The sequence below is a fragment of the Chelonia mydas genome, chromosome 2, assembly GCF_015237465.2.
Source record: "Chelonia mydas isolate rCheMyd1 chromosome 2, rCheMyd1.pri.v2, whole genome shotgun sequence".
NCBI classification, from domain to species: Eukaryota; Metazoa; Chordata; order Testudines; family Cheloniidae; genus Chelonia; species Chelonia mydas.
This window is the reverse complement of record NC_057850.1, coordinates 174175256-174201687: the sequence shown is the minus strand read 5'-3', so window position 1 is coordinate 174201687 and position 26432 is coordinate 174175256. Positions and strand designations below refer to the sequence as shown.

Here is a 26432-nt window from a genome sequence, read left to right as displayed (position 1 = left end):
GGGAGTGGGAGACAGCACCACACAGCCATAGGTAGACTAAGGTTTTGTGGGGCCCTGGGCCAGAGCAAGGGGGAGGGGGGGGGCCTCCACAAAACCTTCTGCCTATGGCCCTGCCCGTGGCCCCTGCCCCTGTTCCACTCACAGTCCTCCCCCATTCCACCCCTCCCATCCATTTGCACCTTTCTACCCCTGCACTGTGGCCCCGAGACCAGAGAAGGTTTTGTGGGGCCCAGGGCCGTAGCAAGGGTGAGAGTTGTCGTCCCGCTGCCCCGAGGCTGGGAGACAGCTCCTCAAGTCCCAGGGCCACAGCTGCAGTTTGGGCGCTGGGCTTCCCCTGGCACTCCTGCTGGGGAGCAGGTCAGGGCACACCTTTTTCCAGACATGGGCCCCATTAGCTAATCCACCAATGCATGCAGTCCTGCTGGAGCTTTCCTTCCAGCAGCGAAGGTGAAGCAGCCCCCTGTGGCAGGGGAAGAGCTCAGCAGTCCAATGTAAGGGGCTCTGCTGGGTAAGTGGGTCCTGAGGGAGCCTCACCTGGGCAAGCCCTGCTCCTGCTCCAACCTGTCTGATCGTGTTTCTTCCGAGGGGCCAGTGTGATCCCTGGCAGACACAGTCACCTCCCAGTGGGGCGTGGGAGAGTGGGTTTGGAGGGGGAGCTGTGGGCAGTGAGGGGGTAAGGGGCACTGGGCGGTTTATGTTGGGGGCTTGGCCATGAGAGGGCTGGGTGGGGTGGTGTTGTGCAGGGTGCTGTGCAGTTGGGGTCTGTAGAGGGGTCTCTGGGCAGGGGCCCCAGGCATAGGGAATCGGGGTGGGGGTGTTGTGCAGGAGGTCAGTGTGGTATGTGGCATGGGCCTGCCCTTGAGAGAAAGGGGCATGCTAGCAGCACAGGGCTGGGTGGGCCAGTTTGTGTCTGGTACAGGTCTCAACCTGCAGTCCACACTGGTAAATAGGTTGCGAACCACTCTGTATGTTTAACCTTGTAAATAACTTTCCTTCTAGTTAATTCAAGGATTGGCTACAAGTGTTTAAGATGCAATTGACCTGGGGTAAGTGACTGGTCCTTTGGGACTGGGAGTACACCAAAAATCACAACGATATTAAAGGACCATCCATCATAAAGGCAGGCTTGCCTAGGTGATAAGCTAGATAAGGAGCCTGTCTGTGACTCATGCATTAGGCTGTTTAGTGTCTGATGAGTTTACCCTACATACTTGGTTTGGTGAAATCTAAGTATAGAATCCACAGCCAATTTGGGGTTTGTGCCCTGCCAGCTTGACAGCTCACTTAACAGCAGTGGACACAGTAGTTACAACTCACCCCCAGCTTACCTGCAGTACTGAGCAGCCTTACCACACACTGACTTCAATACGAGTTAAGTGCACTCAGAAGCTTGCAGGCTTAGGCCATATTACCTACGATTTGTATTGCAGTAGCATCTGGGAGCCTCCGTTATGGACCAGGACCCCATTGTGCTAAGCACTGTACAAAACAGAGAACAAAGACTGTCCCTGCCCCAGAGAGCTTACAATCTGATCACAGGCTGTATTCTTTAACGCTTTGACTACATTATATGGACTGAGGTATGCTCGTTTAACAGATTTTTTCCTACTGGCTAGCATTGCTCATGTATAGATTGGCATAAAGAATGGAATAAGGGGCATGAACTCTTCTTCATTAGGGCTGTTTTATGCAAAGTCTAACTTTGTAACTTTTTGTTTAAAAAGGCAGGTGATTGCTACCTTTACCTGCTTGCCGTGAGGTCACTGCTACCAACGGATCCAACCCTCCATCACTTTTATATATAGAGTCCTAACCTGAGCTGACCCCTTCTTAGCTTCAAAAGCTTCCTCATGTGAGTAAAGGCTGCAGGCTGGCCCCAGTATTTTCGTGTGACTTTGACAACTCACAAACAGTGTAAATAATACTACTTTTTTCAGAGTTTAAGTATATCTTTTTTCCAAATGCATAACGGGTTGTCAAGGTGGACCCTACATACTATCAATGGGGGCAGGGGAAACACCTCTGCCCAATCAGATTGACTTAGTGCTGCCAGGCAAATCAAAATTCTGTTTCATAGTCCTCCATGGCACATTTTTAATAAGCAAATAGCAGTTTTAATAATAGATTGACACAGCCACACCAACCGTTACATACAATTTATGGCAACATCAATGAGTTTTTGTTTGATCGGATTAACCATTCAAAGTCATCCACAGGGAGATCACCAAAGAAATCTGACGTAGGCTTCTTCAATTTAGTAGAGGCAGAGAAAGCCCTGTTGTGAATTTGCAAATTGAGGTGGTTAAATAGTCCTGTGGGCAAACATCCATTGATTCATTTTCATGACTCTATACATAAGCAAAGGTAAAGCCTAGCTTACTCACATATGTGGCTTTGCAGATGAGATGCAACACTTTTTGGAAAGATGGCTCTTACGTCATCTGGCCAAAAGAGGCTGGCTTTGTTTCTTTTCCTTGCAGCCTGGAAGACACTAGTAAGAATAGACAGTGCTGCATGGCTCAGGCAGTGTTGAACTCAGTGTCCCCCTTGATCTTTGAACACATCTTCAATCTGTTTATTGAAGGGATTCTCCTTTCCAAGCACATGGGGCCATTCGCTTAGTGCCTTCTGCCAGATAATGCGTGCCCCCAGGGCTGAAGTAATCTGCAAACAGTTTACACAAATACTGTCAGTTTCTTATTTTTATTTGTGTTACCATAGTGCCTCGGAGCACTCAGCATGGAGCAGTACTTCATTGTGCAAGGTGCTGTACAAACAGAACAAAAAGACAGACCCTGCCCCCAAGAGCATTCACTTTGATGGGCAGAATCCTGCTTTCCTTACACCTGCGGGTCAGTTCCACTTAGACAGTGAGCAGGTGCAATATTTTCTTTTTGTGAGGAAGTAAAGCAAATCTGGAGTAGAAGAGAAGAGATGGTATTACTGGGGCAAGGTCATTCAGTCCAACTCCTAGGCAGAGCAAGGAGCTGGACGGAAGTGTTGTTCCTGGTATGAGATCTAAGATGCAGTTGACCTGAGGAAAGTGACTTGTCCTTGTAATTGGAAGCAAGCTGGCCGCATGTTTAGCTGGTAGCCTTTATTTTTGCAGGTTTTTCTAAGCTTAGATTAAACAAGCACTTGAATGAAACTGTCTTGTTCAGGCCACTCATCAGAGAAGGAAAGTAATCTTGGCTGCTTGTACCTGTAGAGAGCTCTATGCAGCAGCTACTTAAAATTCATTTTTAGATGTGCTTTCAGATTATTATGAGGTATGAAAAAATGAGTAAATTGGCTGCAAGTCTTAAGCAGAGAACCACAGAAGTGTAGGACTGGAAGGGACATCACTAGGTCATCTAGTCCACTCTGCTGCATTCAAGACAGCATATTCTGTTGCAGGCTACAGCCTCATATGGCTGCTGCCTTCTCGGCGAGCTGCTATTTCAAACAAACAAACTGGGCCTGATTTTTCAGAGGTAGTGAACACTCTTAAAGGAGCTTTTCAAAAGCACCTGCAGGATTTAAAGCAAAAATCTGTTGAAAGTCAAAGGCCTTTGTGTGCCTGAATGGGTCAGGTGCTTTTGCAAATCCCTCTTACCCCCCCTCGAAGTCAATGGGAACTGCAGGTGCTCAGCCCCTCTGAAAATGAGACCCATTAGTTCGAAGTTCAAATCAAACCAGCAAGTGCTACTTCACGAGTGGTGCTGGTTGATTGCCAGTCCCTTTGCATGAAGACAGCATTGACTGGTTACATATGTCTTAATTAGTCCCTTCATTAGCAGAGTGACTGTCTTCCCACAGTGGCTGCTTAAACACTGTAGAAGGGCAAGAGGGTGATTTGATAAACAGTGTAACTTCAGTGCAAAAAAAACCACTCCTAAAGAAAAACAAAACAAACAAACTCTATTTCAGTCTGACTCTTCTGTAACAAAAGTTCTTTCATATGCAGTTAATGCTTTTTTTTAAAAAAAACTGTAATTTCTGACCTACAATTCTACCTCTTCATTTTGATTATACGGTTGCTTTACTTTCATCTCAGAAGATTCACTGTTGCATTGATTATAATTACAAGACTAAAATAGGACTAACAAAGTCATTGCATTAAATATGAAGGGGAGATGATGGGACCAAATTGCTTTTCCAACACAGATGTTTCAGAGTAGGCTCAAAATCCAAATGCTTTGGAGATTTTTGTTTTGTTTTAAAAATTCCTTATGTGTGAAAGGCACTTTTAATGATGGCCCAGAAGACTGAAGTCCATTTCTTCACAGAACAGGTGAACAGAGGCTAGCATGAGTGTCTCTATTTTGCTTTACCTGATGATTGGGGGAATCTGTACAATTTATGGATTCTGTGAGAAACTGAACTCTGTGTACATGGTTTTACCAAGCTGCAAACTTCATTTTAACTGCAAAGGCTAGTTACCTTCGCTGTTGCCTCTTTACCTCCGCGGTGGACTGAAATTCTGAGAGGTACAGGGCTGACAACAGAGGGTCATTAACCCAGGCTGGTCCTCTGTTCTACATCCACCATCCTGGGCAACAGATTGGCTCCCACTGAGGATACTGATTTATCAGGGGAAAGGAAACTTGGCACCTGCTAGTGGTTTGTGATCACCTGTTAAGGCTGCTCCTTGAGTCACCTACCCAAGAGATTGAAAGAGCCATGGGAAGGTTGGGCAGGAGAGGAGAAGGGGATGGAGCAGATGAGGTCAAAAGAGACAAGCTGCGAAAAGAAGGCTCAGTTGTTCAGAACACAAATGATGGCTCCCCTGACTCCAGCGCAATGAATGGTCTGGGGTGGTGAGGAAACTGAGACAGGGCAATGAGGGTAGGTTATTTTTGTGTGAATCTGTTGGTGTCTTGTGCTATTAAAGGGAGAGCAATAATGTGTTAAACCCAGGATTCTCAAACTGGGGGTTGTGAGGTTAATACAGGGCTGTCAGCCTCCAGCCCGAGTCCTGCTTTGCCTCCAGCATTTATAATGCTGTTATAAATTAAAAACACTTTTTAAAAAATATATTTAAGGGGGGGAGGGATGTCACACTCAGAGGCTTTCTATGTGAAAGGGGTCACCAGTTTGTTAAACATAGGCCACATAGAGACTTTGCACAGGATTCTACCTTATCCGAGGCCGCAGGAGCAGGTAAAACCAGAAGGTTCACAACTGCAGGTGGAGTTTTGGGAGAGGTTATGTTTAAGCTGTCGAGGTGGGTAGTAGTCTGAGGGCTGTGACCTGGTGCCAGAGATTGGGCAGTGGGCCTTGTGGTCTAAGCTCCCAGCAGGGTATGTCAGATAGAAGATCTACACCCCATGAATGTGCCTAGGGAACCCATGGCAGTCACTGGACTTTGTTCAGTCTCGAGAAACTTAAAACATATGGGATCTGGTGTCTGAGGCCTGGTCTACACTGGGGGGAATCGATCTAAGTTACGCAACTTCAACTACATGAATAACATAGCTGAAGTCGATGTTCTTAGACCTACTCACCGCAGCGTCTTCACTGCGGCCGCTCCCCCATCGACTCTAGCGGTGGTGGAGTACAGGAGTCGACGGGAGAGCGCTCGGGGGTCGATTTATCATGTCTAGACTAGACGTGATAAATCGACCCCCCGCTGGATCGTTTGCTGCCTGCTGATCCGGTGGGTAGTATAGACGTACCCTAAGTCCCCTCACAGCAGTCTAGTGAGTGGCCAAGATGTGGCACTCAACTGATCTGACCTCGTGGTAGCAATGACCTTCAACTCTGACCAAAAAGGCCACTTTGGGGATGAGAATCGCCAGCACTGGGTCATTCTTGGTTTTCTTCAAAGCCAACAAGCGTACCAATTCTAGCAGTGGGTTGTGGACATTTGTCTGTACCTAAATCAAATGGTTAAAAAGATCACCAGCTGCATTTCGCATGTGCTACTATGTACCTGCCAGAGACCCAGAAGGGTCAGATGTCAGCCAGGAACCTACAACTGCAGTGACCTGCTACTAACCTTTTGCAGACCATTACTCTGTTTTTTAGAAAAGTATACTATCTGATTTCAATGGGGAGCTATACCAATTTACACCAGTGGGGATCTGGCCATGCATGTTTTGTTTTTGTTTTTTTTTGGTTGAGCTGCTGCAAGCTGGGGCAGGGTACGTTTCCCTTTAATTTTAATTACATAACTTGTCCACATGTCATTTTAGCTTTGTCTTTCTAATACAAATGGATTTTGTCATGACTTAAGGGAGACTCTAATCACCCTAAAGCTGTGTTTTCCTGCCTGTACATAATCATTAGGAATCCTCTAGAACATCTCATACAGGCTATGATTGTGACTCAGGGCTTAGAATTTTTTTTTTGTAGGTTCATGAAACAAGTAACGGTTTTGTTTTTATAGGAGCCTGTTGAAATGCATAGTCGTGTCATATGTACAAAGTAATCAGCTTCTTTTAAAACAACTGTTGCCCTTAAAGCTATGTAGGCCTTGCAATGACTTTTAGTGGGATTGTTGTAGTAAAACAGGATTCTGGGAGCTTAAAGGAAAATAATTGTATTTACTGTCTGTTTTAAAAAGCAAAACCGTTCTCTCTCTCAAAAAAAATTAATAATAAAAATAATAATAATTAAAAATAAATACACCCCGATGTAACTTCCCTGAAGGAATGAATCACAAGACAACATTAAGGGTGGGATTTTCAAAACCACTTAGCCTTGGCCTGACTGTGCCCACTGCAGTAGGAGCAGAGATAGGCCACAGCTGAGTGCTTTTCACAATCTCACCCTCTCTAGTTCCCACTTCAACATTTGGAAAAATATATTAGCAACTTATGTAAAGTCTCTATAAGAGTGATTTACTTTCTTAATAGGTGGATCCCAAATGAAAAACTTGGGCACTTGAATTAGGGTGTGCATTTCCACACTTGCTTGAAAGCGGCATTTAGGCCCTTTCAGGGAGTGAAAATTCTGTACCTCAAAGTAGCACCCTGGAACCCCCATATTTACCCGTATGATCTGATTATGATATGTTAGGTACAACGCATGCCTTGTGAGGTATCATTTTAAAAGTCTTGATCTGTTGAACCTTAATATCCTGTTGGATTGTACTGTTGTATCATTGTAGGTGAAGTTAGGAAGTATTGCTATATGTGCTACTGTAATATGTTGCAAGGTTGGGAAATGCCCACAGCCAGCCTTTCAGTTGCAAAAAAGGAGGGCCCAGACATTGTTAATGGCCCATCAAGAAGAATCCACTATCCCTGAGACTTCTCAGAGAAGGTACATATTCCATGGGGCTGGGCGGACTAACCCACATCACACCAAGGATCTTTCTAGCCTCTGGAAGAAGAGTGGCAGTGAGATCATCACTTGACCTTTCTTCCCCCCCATCTCAACATCTGGAAGATCGTCTGGAAGATAAAGACGTTGACTTAGGGAGATTGGTCCCAGGCTGGAAGGATGACAGTTTGGTTCAAGTCTTGCTTAGTCTAAGTTAGATTGTGAATTTATTTTTATTTCCTAGGTAACCAACTCTGTGCTCTCTATGCCTGCTACTTATATAATCACTTACAATCTATCTTTCTGTAGTTAATAAATCTGTTTTATTTTACCTAAAACGTTTGTAATTTGAGCTGACATTCCCCTAGCACTTCAATCAATCAAAAACCAAGGCTGGTGCATGTCCACTTTCCTATGAAGAGGTGATGAACTTATTAATGAGTTTGCACTGTCCAAGGGGTCCTTGAGCAGCGCAAGACGTTTCGGTTCTGAGGTGGGGCATTGGTTGAAGCCTCTCTGTTTATGGCTCATGAATGGCTGGGAGATCATTCTTGTAACTCAGTTGGGTGTGTCCCTGCTTGTGGATGGCTGTGTAAGTGCAGTGCCTGTCAGAGGCTTGTAGCTTGATATTAGCACCACAGTGTGAGGGGCAGCCTAGGGTTTGGAGGGCTCAGTGGTCCCACAGTCCAGGTTGTATTCTGAGGACCCTGTCACACAGGGGTCTGTGGCAGGAATCTGTGTGGCGGTAGCAGTGGCTACAACTGGCTGTGTCTGTATCTTGCTCCTACCTCAGCAGCCCCTTCCGCTGCCCCTCAGTCCTCCCTCTGTCTTCTTTGCTGGCACCAGCCTGATCTCTGCTTGGAGGTGCTGGGGAAGGGTTGAATCGCCACTGGGGTTCCGTGGACTCATCTCACTTCCTGCTACCCGGGTCTGGGGATTGTCCCAGATCATCCTGCTGCTGGGGAGCCAGCCAGCTCAGCATCAAGCTGGCCCTGGCTCCTCTGGAGCTGGCGCTTCACCTGCCAAGCTGGGCAGTGTACAGGAGTGGCTCAGTTTCGGGGGAGGGGGGAAGACTGAGCCCTCATTAGCCCTAGCTACCTGTTGCCTGTGCTAATCACATGGTTAACTGTTTGCAGGATTGGTGCCTACATTTGAAAATTGGGCCTAGGTTGTCAGGAGAAGGATGACCGTTTGGCTATCACACAGAACCAAGAGCTAAGAAATCTGGGCGCCTCCCCTCACCAGCTCTGCTTCAGCCTTATCGTTAGAGCTAGTTGGAACACTTTTGCCTAAAGAGCTGATTTGTGCTAGGTGCTGTACAAAGACAGGATTCCGGCTCCAAAGCACTTATCATCTAAGAAGACACATGAGATACGTAAGAGCTGAAGGGGAGAGAGCCAGGTGTGTTTAAAAGATGATGATTATAAGGACATACAGTACTGTGAGCCCCATTTCTGATCTGTGTCCTCTTTTTCCTTTGCATTGGGTGGCCCCTGAGCAGATCTACCAGACTGGGCTGGGCAGGCGTCAGATGTGGGAGAACGTAGACACCTAAGGGATTTAGACACCTACAAGGTTAGGCCACAGTTGAGTTGGGGTTTGATGATTTAAATTTTGGCCATAGGCACCTTAACCATGAGATCTTCAATGATCTAAAAATCAAAACAGAGTCCTACAAAAAGTGGACACTAGGTCAAATTACAAAGGATGAATATAAACAAACAACACAAGTATGTAGGGACAAAACGAGCTCAAACTAGCCAGAGCCATAAAGGCTAACAAGAAAACATTCTACAAATACATTAGGAGCAAGACCAAGGACAGGACCAAGACTTCCCGCCTCCTGCCCCCCCCCCCATATCCTGATGCCTCTCTACCTCCCTGCCCCCTGACAGGCCCCCCCCCCGGGACTCCCATCCCCTATTCAACCCCCACTGCTCTTTGTCCCCTGACAACCTCCACCCCATCCAACGGCTCCCTGTTCCCTGACAGGCCCCCGGAACTGCCTGCCCCTTATCCAATCCCCCTGCTCCCCGCCCCCTTACCATGCCGCTCAGAGCGGCAGGACTGGCAGCCATGCCGCAGTGCTTCCCGGCAGGAGCAGCGGACCACAGTGCTGGCAGCGCAGCGAGCTGAGGCTGTGCAGGTGCGGGGACAGCAGGGGAACGGCTGGGGACTAGCCTCCTGGACCAGGAGCTCAAGGGCTGGGCAGGACAGTCCCGCGGGCCGTCGTTTGCCCACCTCTGTTCTAGATAATTAGTCCTGCTACAAGTGCAGGAGACTGGACTAGATGGCCTCTAGAGTTCTATGAAAGCGGATCAGGTCCCTGGAAAATGAGAGAAAAAGAAGCTGCCAAGCCCTCCTCATCATGCTAACAGCAGGAGCACTAGACTTTAAGAGCTGCAAAAGGCTAATGGGAGAGGTGAGAGAAATAATCCAACCAGAAGTCTAAACTCACATGGCCAGATCCTGGTCCCTGTTAATAGCTACTTTCTAATGTCACAGTGGCACAAAGCAGATTTACAGCTGTCCCCTAAGTGGCCAGCTGACAACTCCCCTTGCAGATGAGAATCACCTAGAGTGAGCTACAGCAGCTGCATGCCACTATGTCATCTTCACAGCATAGGGAGTGTGGGCAGGAGAAAAGGGGCCTGGAGCACTGATGCACTCCGGCAATCCGTGGATGCTACTATTGGCCCTTTGGCAGCCATTGAAGTTAGTTGTAACTTGGCGCAACCTCTGCTGAGCCTCAGGATAAGAAGGCATAAAGGTGATGTAATACCACCTTTGCTCTGCCCTGAAGCCCCAGGTTCTGCTCTTTGCACAGCTCAATCAGATCCAAGGCTTTGGACTGTAATTTGTTATTTCAGTGCTGTTGCCAACTAAAAAACAACAGGCCTATTAACCTCCAATAGTTCACCAAGCTTTGCAAATGTTTCATTCAAAAAGTCCTGCAGTGAAAACTGAGCCCATTCCAAGCTTTCCCCACTACATTAGGCTCTGAGATGGTACTTGTTTGTGACAAGCTATTTGTACTTTTAGCCAAGCAAGAATGTCTGCTGCAAAGGAGACTCACTTCTAGCAGGAGTCTGTTTTAACTTGGAAAGAGAGATGCTTGTCTATTGCCTCAGCTGTCTATTACGGATATAAAAAATAGATGAGGCCTGTAATATCTAATACAACTTTAACACTCTCACAGCCCTCACTGCATGGCCAACAGCAACATTTGAAAATATTGGGCTGTATTACAACTAGGGATGGACTGGTGTTCAAATCCCCCACCCCCCTGTAGGGTACTTCACATATATTCTGTCGTTAACCAGGGCCACCATACTGAATGCCATCACAGTAGGCAGTAATGCCCTTGAAAGCAACACTCCTAGCAGTGGCTTTGCCATAGTGTCCCGTCAACTTTATCGGACACAGAAACATCACCATCACCAAAATAACCCTCAGTTCCTTCAGGCAGTGACCAAAATTCAACATGCTGCCACAACCAGTCTGGAGAGTAGGTCAGACATTCCAATAGCTGATCTGCCTATGGTTCAAGGGCATGTGTTTCTAATATAGGAAGGAGTGCAAATGTTTCTAAACTCATAAATCCATCTCTAAAGGATGTGATGATTAATAGCAGCCACTGTTTTTACTGCTGTCTTGCACACCTCACATATATGAGAGTTTCAGCACAAAACTAAATGACACAAAGATTGCTGGGCTGATTCCATTTTTAATGTGAAGCCCAATAAACTTTTCACCTGTTCTGTGCATTTTAATGTCTTGTTATAGCCAAGTATGTAACCTTTTGCTCTACTGTCTTAGATGAGCTAAGCTTTAAAAACATGGGAAATTGAACTGTCCTGTGAGAACTGATAAAATGCACAAAGCCAATAACTCCAGCATGAGCCACTCCTGTGCTGAGTCATGGCCTGGGCTTTAATGGATAAGCTGAACTACAAAGTTCAGGTTTTGAATCTCCCTTTGTAGTAGTCCACAATGTAATTAGCCAGCAAAGCCACATGACAAAAGTACTGTTCAAAACAATCCCTCTGGATACTAACCAGCCCTTTATGATGATATTAGGACCTTGGGACTATGGCTTGATTTTACCTAATTCCGTCTAATAAAATAATCACAATAATATTTTACATCTATATAGCCTTTCATCCTTAAGGGTCCCAAATCCCTTTACAAAACCTATGGGATGAATCCAGAGGCCTTTACTCAGTTTGTACCTGGGGCCAGATTTTTAAAGGTAGTTAGGCAATACTCCTAGTAGGTGCCTAACTCCCATGCAAAGCCATGGGAGATAGGCACCTAAATACCTTTAAAAATCTGGCAGTTGGTCCTTACTGAAGCAAATTCCTATAGAGACAAGTGGAATTTGGCCTGAGTTAAGGACCAAATATAAGCTAAGGAAAGACCACAGAACTTGGCCCCATATAGGGCAGGACCCTAAGGCCACTGTACAGAACGGCAGTCTTGCCACTGACAAGGGGCAATTCAGAACTATTCACTCACACCAGAGGAGATGGCTGCTAACAGTTAATATTCATGCCAGGCAGTGACTGCTGGGAGATCTGCCATGGCCTGTTGCAGCTGCAGCACTGGAAGTGTTTGTGCACTGTGGCAGCTAGTCCTACTCGGGAGCAATGTTGGAAATATTTGCTGATATTTTACTTCTTGTGGACTTTTGAAAGCCAAGAAACCAGCAAAGAGAAAGTTGTTCTAGATCATTTTTTTTAAATGCCAAACTATGCTCTCTTGGAGCAGTTTACAGATATGGAATAAGACAATGCCATGTGGCCAGCTCCTGGATGTCAAACACGAAATGAGGTGGAAGGCTTCTTGTGCCCCTCCACATTGTGCATCCATGAGGCAGTGGAGTGCAAACTGGCCCTAACTGAGTAGCTTAATATACTAGGGCCTGAGCCTGCAAAATTTCATGTACATGCTTAACTTGAAGCATGTGGGTAGTAGTGAAGCACACGTGTAAGGGTATGTCTTCACTGTAGCTGGGAGGTGTAATTCCTAGCTCAGGTAAACATACACGCATGAGCTGTGCTTGAGCTACTGCACTAAAATAGCAGTGTCCATGGTAGCATGGGCGTTGGCTCAGGCTAGGTGCCTGAGTACGTACCCCGCGGTCAGGCGGGCTTGTACTCAGCTGGCTAATTTGAGCCTCTGCCTGTGGTGCCATACACACTTTTAGTGTGCTATCTCTACACCTCCCAGCTGCTGTGTACACAGACGCAGACTTTGCCTCAATGAACAACATACAAGTGAAGGAAAGCAGCAAATTGAGAGTGAAGGTTTCCAACTACAGCATACGACACAGTACAACTGAAATGGAACTATTCGGGGGCATTATGCAGGCACATGGCACTCTGAACTACATGGGAAAGCAGGGAAACTTTGGCCAAGGACGCAAGTATCTTTAATGCAGAGCAGAACCAACCTCAGTTTATAATCTGTCCTCCAAACACAAGGGAACGCAATGTACTCATCTTAGAAGGATGAAGGGCTGACAGTCCCTCCTGAGATTTGAACTTGTGGTTCCAGGGAGTTTGAAGCATGAGTCTTTGAAAACCGAAAAAACTTTGCCCCTTTTTTCCCACATTTTTTTTTACCTGATTAGGATGGAATCCATCAGCAGGTTCTATCAGCTGCCAGCTTTCTCCTCCTAGTTTGCGCCACTCATCATCAACTGTAAATCACATCATCACAAAGGATTAAACACACACACACACATCACATCCCCTTCATGCCACATCAGAGAGAGTATTTTTAGCAGACAACTGCTGTGCATAAAGATTATGCTAATTTATGAAATAGTGCCAGAACCAATACCGCATTCAATCCCCTTTCTGTAGGGTAGTATTTAAGCCTTTATTTTTTTTATCCATTGTATTTATACAGGGAAGTTCTTTGAACATAAATGATTGTAAAACAATTAACTTTGCCTTCCAACTAAGAATGCTGCTGCAGTGAGTGACACTATGAAATATTTAACACTCCCTCATTTTACATCAGCAGCATCTTCAGCAAGGCCAAAAATAAAGACACTTCTGCTTGGAAAAAGAGATTGTACCAGTAGACAGTTGGGTTGATGTCTTCAGGAACAGAATGTCATTTTCAGTTACTTTTCTTGCGAGTGGCCCTTTTCAACTCTGACAAAATAATCTTTCTGAATTATATAAGCACTGCATTCAAGGCAAATGGTGCTGTTCTGTAAGCCCCAGAGCCATGGAAGGAATAAAAAGCTTCCTTCCTTGAAAAGGGTTGAATGGCGATCATGCATCGGACCAGTGGAAATGGCCTTAGCTAACTCCTAATTCAATAATTTATTTTATAATGATGGAGTGAGAATTTTTAATGGTATTACGCACATATTCCATCATGAGAGAACATGCTCTCTTCCTCCATCTCCCTTTTGAAAACAGCATTTCTGCTTTGCTAAACAACCTGCCCTAGAATCACTGCTGTTGCACCTGGGGCCCGATTCAGATTTTTTCAAACACTGATCTATTTGTAGAATCAGACCCACAATATTGATTTAAACAGACAAAGAATAAGTGATGCAAAACAGATAGATTTTTAAAAAACCATATTGCTTATTAGTAACACACCATACACTCTGGATCTTCCTTGTACATTACACACACACACACACAAAAAAATCATGGCACTCCAAGTCCTTCTTAAAATTAGGCGATTATATTATTTAAAAAAAATTGCTCATGAGATACACACTGCATTTTCATAAGGGATCTGGGATACATTAGTGATACAATATTACTCAGCCATACTGCAATACTATATACTTTAATCCAGGACACGTGATCTAAAGTAAGACAACACTGAGCTGTCACAGTTACAATTATTTTCGGTCCTCACATAGACAAGAAGGAATAGGAGAGCAAGGATGCAAAGGTATAATGCAAAGGGATGATGCCTTTTGGTTTGTATTCCTGTTAGTATCTTTTTTTATGCATTAAGGATCTTGTAAAAATTTCCTTTGGGAGGCATAAGCATGGACCAATCCTACGAAGCGTAATAGTGTGAGGATTTTGGATTGAAGGTACCATTTCATTTTGGGATTCAAGTTAGTGTTTGAGCATGTTTTATTCTTTTCCTTGGCAAGGAAGGGAGTTCACCTGTATTTACATCAAAGTGGGTAGGGGAGAGATTGTGCTTCAGCCACGTATCTCATGTTCTCAAACGTCTTCAGAAGCTATTGGACAGGTTCTCAACTGGTGTAAACCAGTGCCGTGCCACTAATCTCCATGGAGCGGTGCTGATTTACACCAGCTGAGAATCTGCTCTGATATATTTAATGGCTACATTTAGCATCTCTAGCCAATGATGCAGCAATAGGCTTTGTAACTCATTGGACCATTACACACACACACACATCCCTCCGGTGGCGGTGCTACATGGCTGTATCACACTCTCTGGCCCTGCACCAAGCACAGCTCAACCAGACCATTGGTTCTGGGACAAGATTTGTAGGCTACACTAGTGTTTAAGTGGCAGACTCTGCCTGCCCTTGCCAGGTTGCACAGCAGCGAGAGAGGATGCAGGGAGCCCTCGCATTCCCTTGCACACTAGTTCATGGAGCAAATAGAATTGCACGAGCATGGTGCAGGGGAGTGTTGGTGCTACACACCCCAAAGGCATCACAGACAGATGCCATTAATGTGTGTCCAGATCTGCAGGGCTCCCTCCCAGGACCTGTGAAGCTGAGAAGCTCAGTGAGCTTCATCTCACAGAGTTTCCTGGCAATTTTGTCTGCCCTCTCTCCACAGGACAGGATCATCCAGCCCTTAATAATTTTCACTTCACTTTTTTTTTCTATTCCTACTTTAAATAAGCCTATGGACCAATTTCTGACTGATAGTTGCCCCTGCCAGAAAAGCCACAATGACAATACTGGCTGGAAGTTGTACTTCACTGTCTGTCTATTGCACAACCCATGCACAGCCCCTGGAATCCTGGCTCTGCTGTCACACAGGGGCATCCCATTGTTTCAAAACCACTGGCTTCTGATCCCAAAGTGGATCCTGAGTCCCAGTGCTTGTTCTTTTTTAAATAAACTTATTCTTGGTTTTACTATAAGTTCATCTCAGTGCAATATATTAAAGGGTGAATCTTCAGCTGACATAACAGACTGGTATATACGCTGTCTCTTGGAAACAGCAGACTTGGTCGTCTCTGAGAGTGTCCATTGACAGGGGCTGGGTACTGTAGGGGAACGCATTTTAAGGAGGTTTGGGGATTGGAGCACACCTGAGCTTAACCTGCAAGGCAGAGTAAAGGCAGGCAGACCTTCTGAGGAGACAGTCTGGGAGCCTAACAGCAGGGAGTGTGTGGCATTCTGTACCTCAAAGCAACCCCCATATTCATCCCTGTCATATAATTATGATACATTTCATACAAAGCATATTATCTAAGATATCATACAAAAACTCATGATCTGCTGAAACGCATTGTTCTGTCCAAATACGCATATCGTTAGTGTGTCTGAAGTTATGAGATTTTTGCTCTCTGGTTGTTACTGAAATATGTTGTAAGTTTGAGAGTCTCTACTGCTAGTTCCCAGCAACAACAAGGGTGGTGACCCACTCCCACTCCCAGTATTAAGTGACCATTAATCAGCAGAAGAGTTGTAAACAAGGGATTTGCAATGCTGTAGGAGGGCTATGCAAGCATCACACAATGGGGGATTGCTCAACTCTGTGACTCAGCAAAGCTCACCAGGACATGTCAGGATTGGTGTTTTCCAGGCACATGGACTGAGGATATAAAATAGGGGACAGTAGCATCATACTTTGGCCTTTCTCTCCCCCACCTACACTGGAAGCAACAAGAACACTGGGAAGACAAAGACACGAACTGAGGAGACTGTTCTCAAGCTTAAAGGGGAAGCCTGTTTGTTAAGACCTGTAACATCTAGTGGGGGAAGAAAATTGCTTGATCCAAATATTGCCTAGTCTAATAAGGTTTAAGATTTAGATTGTGAGCTTACCTTTTATTTTCTTTGGTAATTATCTCTGACCTTTTGTGACTACCACTTATAGTCACTTAAAATTGAACTTTCTGTAGTTAATAAATCTGTTTTATATTTTACCTAAAACAGTGTGCTTTGATTGAAGTGCTTGGGAAATCTCAGCTCAGTTTACAAAAGCTAGTGTGTGCCCTCTCCACAGTGAGAGACAGGCGGACTGGGTAATAAACGTACACAGGTCAGGCTTCTGGCCAGGGCAAGATGGTTTATTCTGGGGGTACAACGCTGGGGGCTTGGGAGATTTGCTGGTGTCTTTTGCCGTGTGATTCGTGGGTGGCTCAGGGAGCATTCATGCATTCTAGCTGGGTGTGGGGCTCCACATGCTATTGTACTGAGTGATAGCAGTGCCTGGAGGGGTTTGCTGCTTGTCACAAGCAAAGCATTGTGAGAGAAAGCCCAGGCTGGATAGTTAAGGGGGCACCCCAGCCCCAGGTTGTAGCCCGGGGATCCCATCACATAGTTTAGCTCCAACAAGCCCCTTTCTCGATGGAGCATGGGGGTAACAAGGTGACTCACAGTCCTGAATTCCCTGAGAAAGCATCACGGTATGTCTACACTGCAATCAGAGGTGTGATAGCAGTGTGTGTAGAATACCTGAGCTAGCGTGAACAACAATAGCAGTGAAGCTGTCCCAGAATCAACTGGTTAAAATCATCCTTGAGATGTGGAAAATATTGTTAGTTTTTATACAGTTAGTAGTATATTTAGAGGTGCATGTGTCTTATTAACTCTATTTTCTCCTAGAGCTCCAGGAAAAAATCACAGCCCGTGGTTCACCCTATCTGTGATTTGGGGGGGCGTGTCATAAATATAAAGGGAAGGGTAACCACCTTTCTGTGTATGGTGCTATAAAATCCCTCCTGGCCAGATGCAAAACCTTTTCACCTGTAAAGGGTTAAGAAGCTAAGGTAACCTAGCTGGCACCTGACCCAAAATGACCAATGAAGAGACAAAATACTTTCAGATCTGGGGGGAACAAAGGGTCTGTCTGTCTGTGTGACGCTTTTGCCAGGAATAGATCAGGAATGCAGCCTCACAACCCCTGTTAGTTAGTAAGTAAGTAATCTAGCTAGAAATGCGTTAGATTTCCTTTTGTTTAATGGCTGGTAAAATAAGCTGTGCTGGATGGAATGTATATTCCTGTTTTTGTGTCTTTTTGTAACTTAAGGTTTTGCCTAGAGGGATTCTCTATGTTTTGAATCCGATTACCCGGTAAGGTATTTACCATCCTGATTTTACAGAGGTGATTCTTTTAACTTTTCTTTAATTAAAATTCTTCTTTTAAGAACCTGATTGCTTTTTCATTGTTCTTAAGATCCAAGGGTTTGGGTCTGTGTTCACCTGTACAAATGGGTGAGGATTCTTATCAAGCCCTCCTCAGGAAAGGGGGTGTAGGGCTTGGGGGGATATTTTGGGGAAGATGTCTCCAAGTGGGCTCTTCCCCTGGTCTTTGTGTAAGACGCTTGGTGGTGGCAGCATACGGTTCAAGGACAAGGCAAAGTTTGTACCTTGGGGAAGTTTTTAACCTAAGCTGGTAAGAATAAGCTTAAGGGGTCTTTTATGCAGGTCCCCACATCAGTACCCTAGAGCTCAGAGTGGGGAAGGAACCTTGACAAAATCCAACCTAGAAAATCTGGTGTACCATAGTATAAACAACAATATTTTTTTATTAGAATCATCTGGCCCAGCAGCCAACTCCATGGAGGTTTTTGGGGGGTTAAAAATGATTGTGTTGGTTTTTAATAAAGCATTACATCAGGGTATTTTAAAAACAAAAATGCTATTTCTGCAATATGTAACCACAATAGAGGAGAAATATTAAACTGAGAGGGAAAGTCAGTGGGGAGGGCAGAGGACTGGAAAGCTGGAAAACTTCAGTTTCCTTGCCAGCCTTATAGTACCTCTAATCACTGGAGGAATTTTGGCCTTAAAGTTGAGGGGGGAGAAGCAGCTACTTGTACACACGCCTCTTGCTGCTGCTGCCCCTCTTGCCCCTTTGGTGCTCCCCTCGAGTTCTCCCTGATCCCAACAGAAGAGGAATGCCTCCTTCTCCCCCATCCATCCTGTATTTACGCCCAGGCCTCCAACAGCTTTTGAGAGCTTGGGTAAATGCTTACTTTTTCTGAGCCTTAGTTTCTTCATTATTAAAACAAATGTGCAGAGACTCAGCTTGAAGAACCTCTGTTACTATTATTAGATATGTACAAAAATGAAAAATGGGCATCTATCCAAGGGTTGAGATGCAAATGCCATACATTACAAAATTCGATCACTTGCAGAGCACCAAACTTCCCTCTCCCCCACGCGTCTGATTCCTTTCCAAAGCTCACCTCCGTGGCAGCCTGCATACATAGATGTGTCCTGCAGCATGCCCTGCAGGTCAATAGACTAGGAATACTTCGGACCTGGGGTAGAAGCCTGCTCCTGGACTGAGGGATCCTCACAGAGAATGCTCTCTCAGCACCCAGTTAATGGTTAATAACCTGCCTGCCTGCTGTACCTCACAGATGTGTTGTAAGGCTTAATTTATTATTGTGTGTAAAACCCTTTGAGATGTTTGGATTAAAAGTGCTCCTTACTCTAAGTACAATTCTAGCTGTTCCGAGTGCTGCAGGCTGAATGCTCTTTCCCCTGTGTGAGGCCTCTCAGGTTCCTGTGAGTTTCATAATGCCCCTGTATTTTATACCCCCGCAGCACACACATCCAAGATCCTGCATTCCTTGGAAACTTATGAATGCCCCTTCTTCATCAGCCAGGGGGCCTGCAGTTGAGCAACATGGGGCACTCTATCTCAGGGGCCATGTGCGCTGTCTATCCTAGAGACAGTGGAACTGGGATGGGAAACTAAGAAGAGTCTCCTCATGTGACCATCAGCCCTATCACTAGGTCCATGTTGGCTGAATGACTGTGCTGCTATTTTCACTGTACAGCACTAAAAATAAGAAGCATATTAAAGCTGTTTGTCTCATTCTTATCTAATTGCTTGTTGAATAGTACAAAATGCAACTTACTTTTCTCCAGTGGGAAATCCATGTAGAAAACATCAAAATTGTCAAACATCTCAGATCTTGCTATTTCTTTCAGGACATTGGAAAGCTGTAAAGCTCTCTGGAAAAAAAACCAAGGAATTAATGAGATTTTCACGGCCACTGAAACCACTTCACTTGGGTTCAGCTTTTGTAACCAATGTGTGGGGAGCAGCCGTCTGGGCTTTTCAGCTCCCTGAGAGGGGAGCTAGGATGGGAGGCAGCCGGGCTCTAGCTGGAGCCCACCACCAGCCCTGGGTTTTCTTGCCAATTTTGGAGCTGTGACATTGACAGCAATGATAGCCGACAGCCAATGTAAGTAACACAGTGTCTACATGAACACTGCGTCGCCGTAACTACATCGACATAAACCCTATGCCTCTTGTGGAGGTGGAGTTATGATGTCGGTGTGGTAGGGCGCTTACATCGGCGGGAGCAAGGCAGTAGTGTGTACACTGACATAGTTAAGTCAACAGAAGCTGCCTTAAGTTGACATCACTCTGCAGTGTAGACCAGGGCTTAGAACTCTCGTTTTGGAGGCCCTTTTCATCGCTCCTACAGTTTGCAGAGAATTGAAATTCCTTATATAGGCAAAGTTCTCTCCTTCCCTGTACACTGCCCCTTTTCAGTACTTACATGCCATATCCCTGACCAGATTCTGATCTCCCTTGCTGCAGGGTAAATCCAGAGTAACTCCATTGACTTCAGTGGACTCCAACTAACTCATGTATCTCCAATGTGATTTCTACCACCGTAATGGAGATCAGAATCTCATCATTTAATGTGTGCAGTTTAGGTAAGAACGTACAAAGTTATTTTCAGACAAGAGCTCAGAATGGTGACCTGCAGACACATGAATAGCTCCTGGACAACAGATATGTACTGAAGAGTTTGTATTGTCTTATAAAAAGGCGCAGGCTCCGATCCTGCAAAGACTTCGGTGTGTTCTTAACTACATGCATTGACGATCCATGGTACTACTCACAGAACGTACAGGTAAAGGCACGTGTGCAAGTCTTTGTAAAATTGGGGCCATAATTATTGTCTAGTGCATAGATTTTTTTTGCATGACTGCAGGGGAGAGAACCTCAAATATATTTGTACATTTAGAGCAGGCGTCTCAAACTCCCGGCCCGTGGAACCTCCCCAGTGTGGCCCGTGGGACTCTAGCAGTTTTGGGGCTGGGTCTCTCCCTTGGCCCCCTCTGCTGCCCCTGGGCGCTCCCCCGCCCCAGGCGATTTACAATGGCCTGGGGCCCCGGCAGCACAATGGAGGTGAGCGGCATCTGCCTGTTAGCTCCACCTGTCTACCGACCCCTCCCTGTGACCCTGGGGTGGGGCGGGGCAGGGCTGTACCTGCGTGGCGCTGCCCCCGCCTCAAGCACCCCTGTGGCCAATGGGAAGCTGCAGAGACGGTGCCTGGGGGCAGCAGTGTGTGGGGGCCCCCTGGACTGCCCCGCATTAGACCCCCAAGTAAGTGCCACACCCTCTGACCCCCTTCCAGAGCTACCCCCTCCCCACATACCCCCAAACTCCCTCCCCGAACCTGCACTCCCTCCCCACACACCCCAGCCCCCAAACTCCCTCCCAGAGCCTGCACTCCTCCCCTTCCCACACCCCCCTCCCGCCCCCAAACTCCCTCCTCCTCCCTCCCAGAGCCTGCAACCCCATCCCCTCCTACTGCACCCCCACCCCCTGCCCCAGCCCAGAGCCTGTACCCAGCACCCAAACTCCCTCCCAGAGCCCAACCTCTCACCCCTTCTGCACCCAAACACCGTCCCAGAGCCTGCACCCGAGTCTCCTAACCCAGACCTCCTCCCCCAGCCAAACTCCCTCCCAGAGCCTTAGAAAGGTGGAGGGAGGAGTTTTGGGGGAGGCAGAGTTTTGGGGGGGCGGGTTCTGGGTGGCATGAATGACATTATTGGACCGCTGGGAGGATCTGAGGACTGGCACTGGCCCTAAGCAAAATTGAGTTTGAGACCCTTGATTTAGAGAAAGTAAGTGGATAACATTTTGTGGCCCTCAGACGATTCATTTGCCAGTTGTAGGGTCAGGTTTCTAGGATAATTTATAGAGAAACCTGCATTGGCAACATTGTGTAGCCCTGCCCATTAAGGTACTTTGGGCCAAATCCAGTTTTCAGGCACTCCTTGCTCAGGTAAATTGGCACTTAAGTCAGTGGGATTTGCCTGAGTAACGACCTTACAATTTGGTCCTTTAGAACTTTCCGCAATGCCAGTTAACTCAGCTCCTGCTCCCACTGAAAGAAATTCAGTTGGATTTTGTAGTCACAGTTACTTGTCCTCTTTGCCCTGTTCGCTCACATGGGTTCCAAGCAGGCCTCTTTTCTTTTTATTAAATAAGCTCTCTTCTTAAAGAACAAGAGGTTACAATATATATATTTGTGTCATAGTGCAATGGGTAAATCATGTCCCATGTGAATAAGTCTGGGGCATAATCAGGACTAGAATCCAAATCTGAATTCCATAACTTAACCCCAGATCCCAGACCTGAAGAGCCCTGAACTTCAGAGGTGTTTGAAATCCAGACCCTCGTTTTCTGGGCTTGCCTCCATCTCTATGAAAATAAAAATACTGACATCTTTCATTTGGGACCCTATCCAAAAACACTCCCTTTAAAAAGGGGATGACCAAAGAAATTATTAAACTGTCCTTTTTAGACATACCTCTGAGGTGAGGTTCCTGAGGGTTTCATTTGAAGACATCCACCCATTGCAGGGACTGATCTGTGTGATCAAACAAAATACTGTTTCAGTGATAGATAAGACAGGAAAAAAAGAGATATTTAACCAGTTGAAGAGGAAAACTTACCTGAAGACAACTTAGGAATGCATACACTTGTTCATATGTGATATCTTTATTTAGCTGACCTGAAAAAAAGAAGTGTTTAGCTTTTCATATTTTAAGTCAAATTTTCTTCTTTGAAACCCTCTACTGTACCTGGTTACCAAGTTTTATACCATGTAGGCTAAGAGGAACTGAAAGTTTGTAGATCTAGGCATCAAATCCTGCTCACTTTACTTGCATGGGTAATCCCACTAGTAGAACGACTCACACTGGTAAGGGGAATAGAAGCTTATTGTCCACCGTCAGGATTCAAGTAATTCCCGCTAAAGTCAACAAGAGTTACTCATATCCTGCAAGACCCAGGATTTTGCCCCGGGTACGGCGACAGCAGCAGTAGCATGAACTTTCCGCCATGCCAGTGACCTCAGCCACATTGTTCAGGAACTGTTTTCATTCTCCCACACACCTACACCTCCCCCTCCTTCTACAGACAATTCAACCTCCATGCAAGCGTAGTCATATAATAGCCTGTTCAAATCTCCAGGGTGAATGACTGATGCTTTATCCACTAATGCTTCTTTCGCTCTCCAAACAAATGTAGCCATTTCAAACCCAAAAGGAAGATTGAAGGCGACTGGGTATGCACTGTTTTCACATTTACCATAGAAAGGTTATTTTTAAAAGGCAGAAACAATTTGCCTGTCATAGAAGGAAATGTATACATCTGCGTGGGTGAGCGAATTCAAACACTAACTTAAACGCCAGGCAGACTTCCTCTGACATTCATCGTGCCACACATTGGCCCTGTGTGCTCTGTGAACCGTAGGCTTTTTTTGGCTGCTTACTTCTCTGGTAGTCACTCACTAATTAAACTGATACCAAAATGTGGAGATTGTTCACTCTGTGGTGGGGTAGGAAAATGGGTTCTTTTCAGGGTTAGAGTAGCACATGCTATATAAGACAGACAACCTTCTCAGGCTGTAATGACAGTGCCAGTAATTAACAGGATGAACCTAGGAGAGAGCGAAATCACAGAAGCTTTGAAGAGCTCTAATACCCATAGATTGGCAAAATCAGTTGCAGGTATATTACACTGGTTTAACAGTATGATCAACTCTTCCTCTATGGACTGGACCCAGCGACTACAACAGCCTTCAACTTATACTCAGAGCTAAGGCAATTACTCCTTTAGATCTAGTGATAGGGGTGTGTGCCTTAAACCCTTGGTGCAAATAGTCCCAGAGTTGATCCCTGGATGATTGATTGTGTGCATTCACAGTTCCTTACACAGGCTTTGGAGGAGAGTATGCTAAACAGTTTTGCACTCTCATTCTCGCTCTTTGTACAAAACCTTTACATTTCTTATTAACTTTGGGTAGGTGAACCCCAAAAAGCACATCCCAAGCAACATAACTTGTCTGCACATACAAAAAATTGTGAATTCCAGGGAGTTTCCCACTGGCCCATACATGAGCAGCCCTTCATGGCAATGCCCCCTTCTTTGCTTGGCATAATATCAAGGCAATAAACAGGGTGTGCATTTATTAATTATTATTATTATTAGTAGTAGTAGTAATATTACCATAGTGTGTAGAGCCCCAGTCATGGCCCAGGACCCTACTGTGCTAGGTGCTGTACAAACACAGAACAAAAATACAGGCCCCAAAGAGCTTACCATGGTCATGGGTGCAGCCTCACATGTGTTCTGAAATGAGAGGCTTCCAAGAACTGACCCAAAGTGCCTTATTACAATTCTATGTTTAAAAAAAGCCCAAGCACATTCTTGTTAATGTTGTGAACTTTGGGGTTGCACAGCTCCACTTTCACTGGGAGCTATTGGGCATGACTTTGTTTTTGCAAAATTTCATCGGCTGGGGTTTGTTCTGCAAAACCTAGACATGGGGTTGTTCAAATCTGAGTCCAATTTTATCTAAACATCTAAAATTTGGGTGTGGACAGATGTTCACGTAAATGACTCTGTTTAGCTCCAGGAACAACCTCCCCAAAAACAATGATCAGCCAGTTAGACAGCAGTTTTGGATGAACCGGGACAAATCCAACCCTGGTGTAATACCACTGAGTTCAGGGGCTCACCATTCCTAAAACCATCTTGTAATGTACATCAGTGGAGTTCAAGATTCATGCCTAGGAAATTGAAAACAAGGTCAGATATTTACCAAGAGGATGGTATCTGCTATGTAAATGATCCCACAGAAAGCGACCTTCTACCAAGCCTGTTAAAATCACATGGCTGCCTTTAGGAAGTTGAGAGTTTAGATACTGCAGCATCTGCATGACATTGGCGTGCATTTGGTTGGGTGTAGTCATGTGAGCCACTGTGTCAGGTCTCCTATATATGAAAGAATAGGAAAAAAGGTCAGATAGTTTACTGATTAATGTGCTCACACACAAAAAGACAGTGTTTAGCATGAAACAGCAGTGTTATTAGTCAGTGCTTCTCCATTTTGTAATAGCTGATTAAAATGGAATGAAAACAATGTTCTTTGGTTTGGTATCACTTATTTCCACAGTCACAAGTCATGTAAAAAACCCTCAACACAACAAAAAACAAGCAAGTGCATGCTTTTTAATAAGCACACAGAGTGGCCTCCCTATATAAAAGGACCCAACACCTGATTCTCTTCTCTCTTGCACTCATTTTGTTGTGAGATAACTCTACTGATTTCAACTGAGTTAATTTTTATGTACCCAGTGAGAGGGGAATTAGGATTATAGGGCAGACTAGATTATTGTAAGTGATTCCTTCTGGCCTTAAAATCCACAAACCTATACCATATCATCCAGTACCTTGATTCTAGTGGGATTATAATTTTGCCTGGGGAACACCAAGGAACATCAAAGTGCTGTAGGAAATGGTATTTGTGATTCAGCCGGGCATTTTATCCTCTAAATCAGTACTGAACCAGTACCCAGACATGGTGAGAGCAACACTAATTTTCTACCTTAAGGTATAATTTTTTGGATGAGACACAAAACCAAGGTCCTGTCTCTTGTGGTCATTAAAGATTCCATGTCACTTTCCAAGAAAACAGCGATAGTAAATACAGTGATGTACTTGTAAAATTCCAGTTTGGGTATCTACACACAACTGTGCTAAATTTCCCCCTGAAGTTTCATTTGGAGAAGATATTCTTCACTTACTGTTCTAAATTTTTCCATTGTTTTGCTGTGTTTTGTTAAACAGCTGCTGTGTTTCACCCCAGAAGCGGATGAAATGATTCTTGAGTATATAAATCACTTAGGATGAAAGATGTGATGTAAATTTAAGATAGTGTTATGACAGTTGCATTGGATAACAACAGATGTTTTCCAAACTAGTGTGTACATCTCACATTCAATACATTGTTGTCTGGGTATAACAGACAGACATCATGTATAGCTGAGGCTTTCAAATCTTGTATGTCTTTTACCAGTGCTCCAAGGGAGAGCGGATACTGCGGATGTAGCAAATGTAGGAAATTAGATGTAGGAGCAGCTGACATTTCATTTTCCACAGAATAATTGCGCAGGCACATTGTTAAAATACTGCGCTTGTCAGTGAGACACAGCAACAAGACTTAGGTTTTCATTGATCGGGAGTCTCGGTCATTAGTGAGAGCAGATTTATATTTCCCTTATTACATTCAGCAGGAAACCGCTTTGGAAAAACTCTTTAATGCAAAATAAATTTGAATTAAAAAGTGGGCTGCCTAGAGAACATCCCTCTTTTATATGATTTAAATAACTGGTTTATTATATCCAAAACTTCCTGATACACACACACACACACACGCGTACACACTCCTGTTACTTGTGCTCCACTGACTCGAGAGATAACAGGCCAGTTTTAAGAACACGGCTCTGCGGCGCACATACAGTCCTCATGTCTGTGGCTAAGATGTCCCCAGACCATGCAACTTGTGGTGTTCTGCTGTGAAAGAGAGGGTGTTAGGAACCGGAGGGCTACCCACGCCCCTGCTACATGGCTAGGAGCCTAGGCCCCTGGGGCACCTTGCGTGGAAGTGCACAGGGAACAGGTCATAGACAATCTATGGGAGGAGCCTCCTGCATGGATGCTTCAGCTCTCTCTCTCCACCACTCTGTTTATGCTAAAGAATCCATGGGGCTGAAACAGATGCCATCGAGTCACCTCATTGAGTCCCTCCTCCTTATCTACCCACATCTGCCCAGTACTCAGTATGGCTATTTGAGGTGGATGCTGGGTAAGGACATTACCATAGACACCTATTTTTACTGTCAAAAACAAAATATTGTATTCACAGTTCAT

The 26432-nt window shown here is 45.1% G+C and overlaps 1 protein-coding gene across 6 annotated transcripts in view; it reads right to left on the bottom strand.

Annotated features, from left to right (window-relative positions):
* Positions 1-26432, bottom strand: part of AOAH (acyloxyacyl hydrolase) — a 162872-nt gene that overhangs the window by 48008 nt on the left and 88432 nt on the right. For 3 of the 6 annotated variants that reach the window (XM_007065889.4, XM_007065890.4, XM_027828177.3), the window contains exons 17-22: positions 24322-24494; positions 22169-22227; positions 22024-22083; positions 19324-19420; positions 12876-12952; positions 2070-2664 (exon numbers count right to left, since the gene is read on the bottom strand). In XM_007065889.4, the coding sequence (XP_007065951.2) occupies positions 2536-2664; positions 12876-12952; positions 19324-19420; positions 22024-22083; positions 22169-22227; positions 24322-24494 (595 nt within the window). In that variant the 3' untranslated portion in view covers positions 2070-2535. Of the gene's footprint in view, positions 1-2069; positions 2665-12875; positions 12953-19323; positions 19421-22023; positions 22084-22168; positions 22228-24321; positions 24495-26432 lie in introns of those variants that run through there. The other 3 variants (XM_037890055.2, XM_043540602.1, XM_037890054.2) reach the window with 2 other exon arrangements.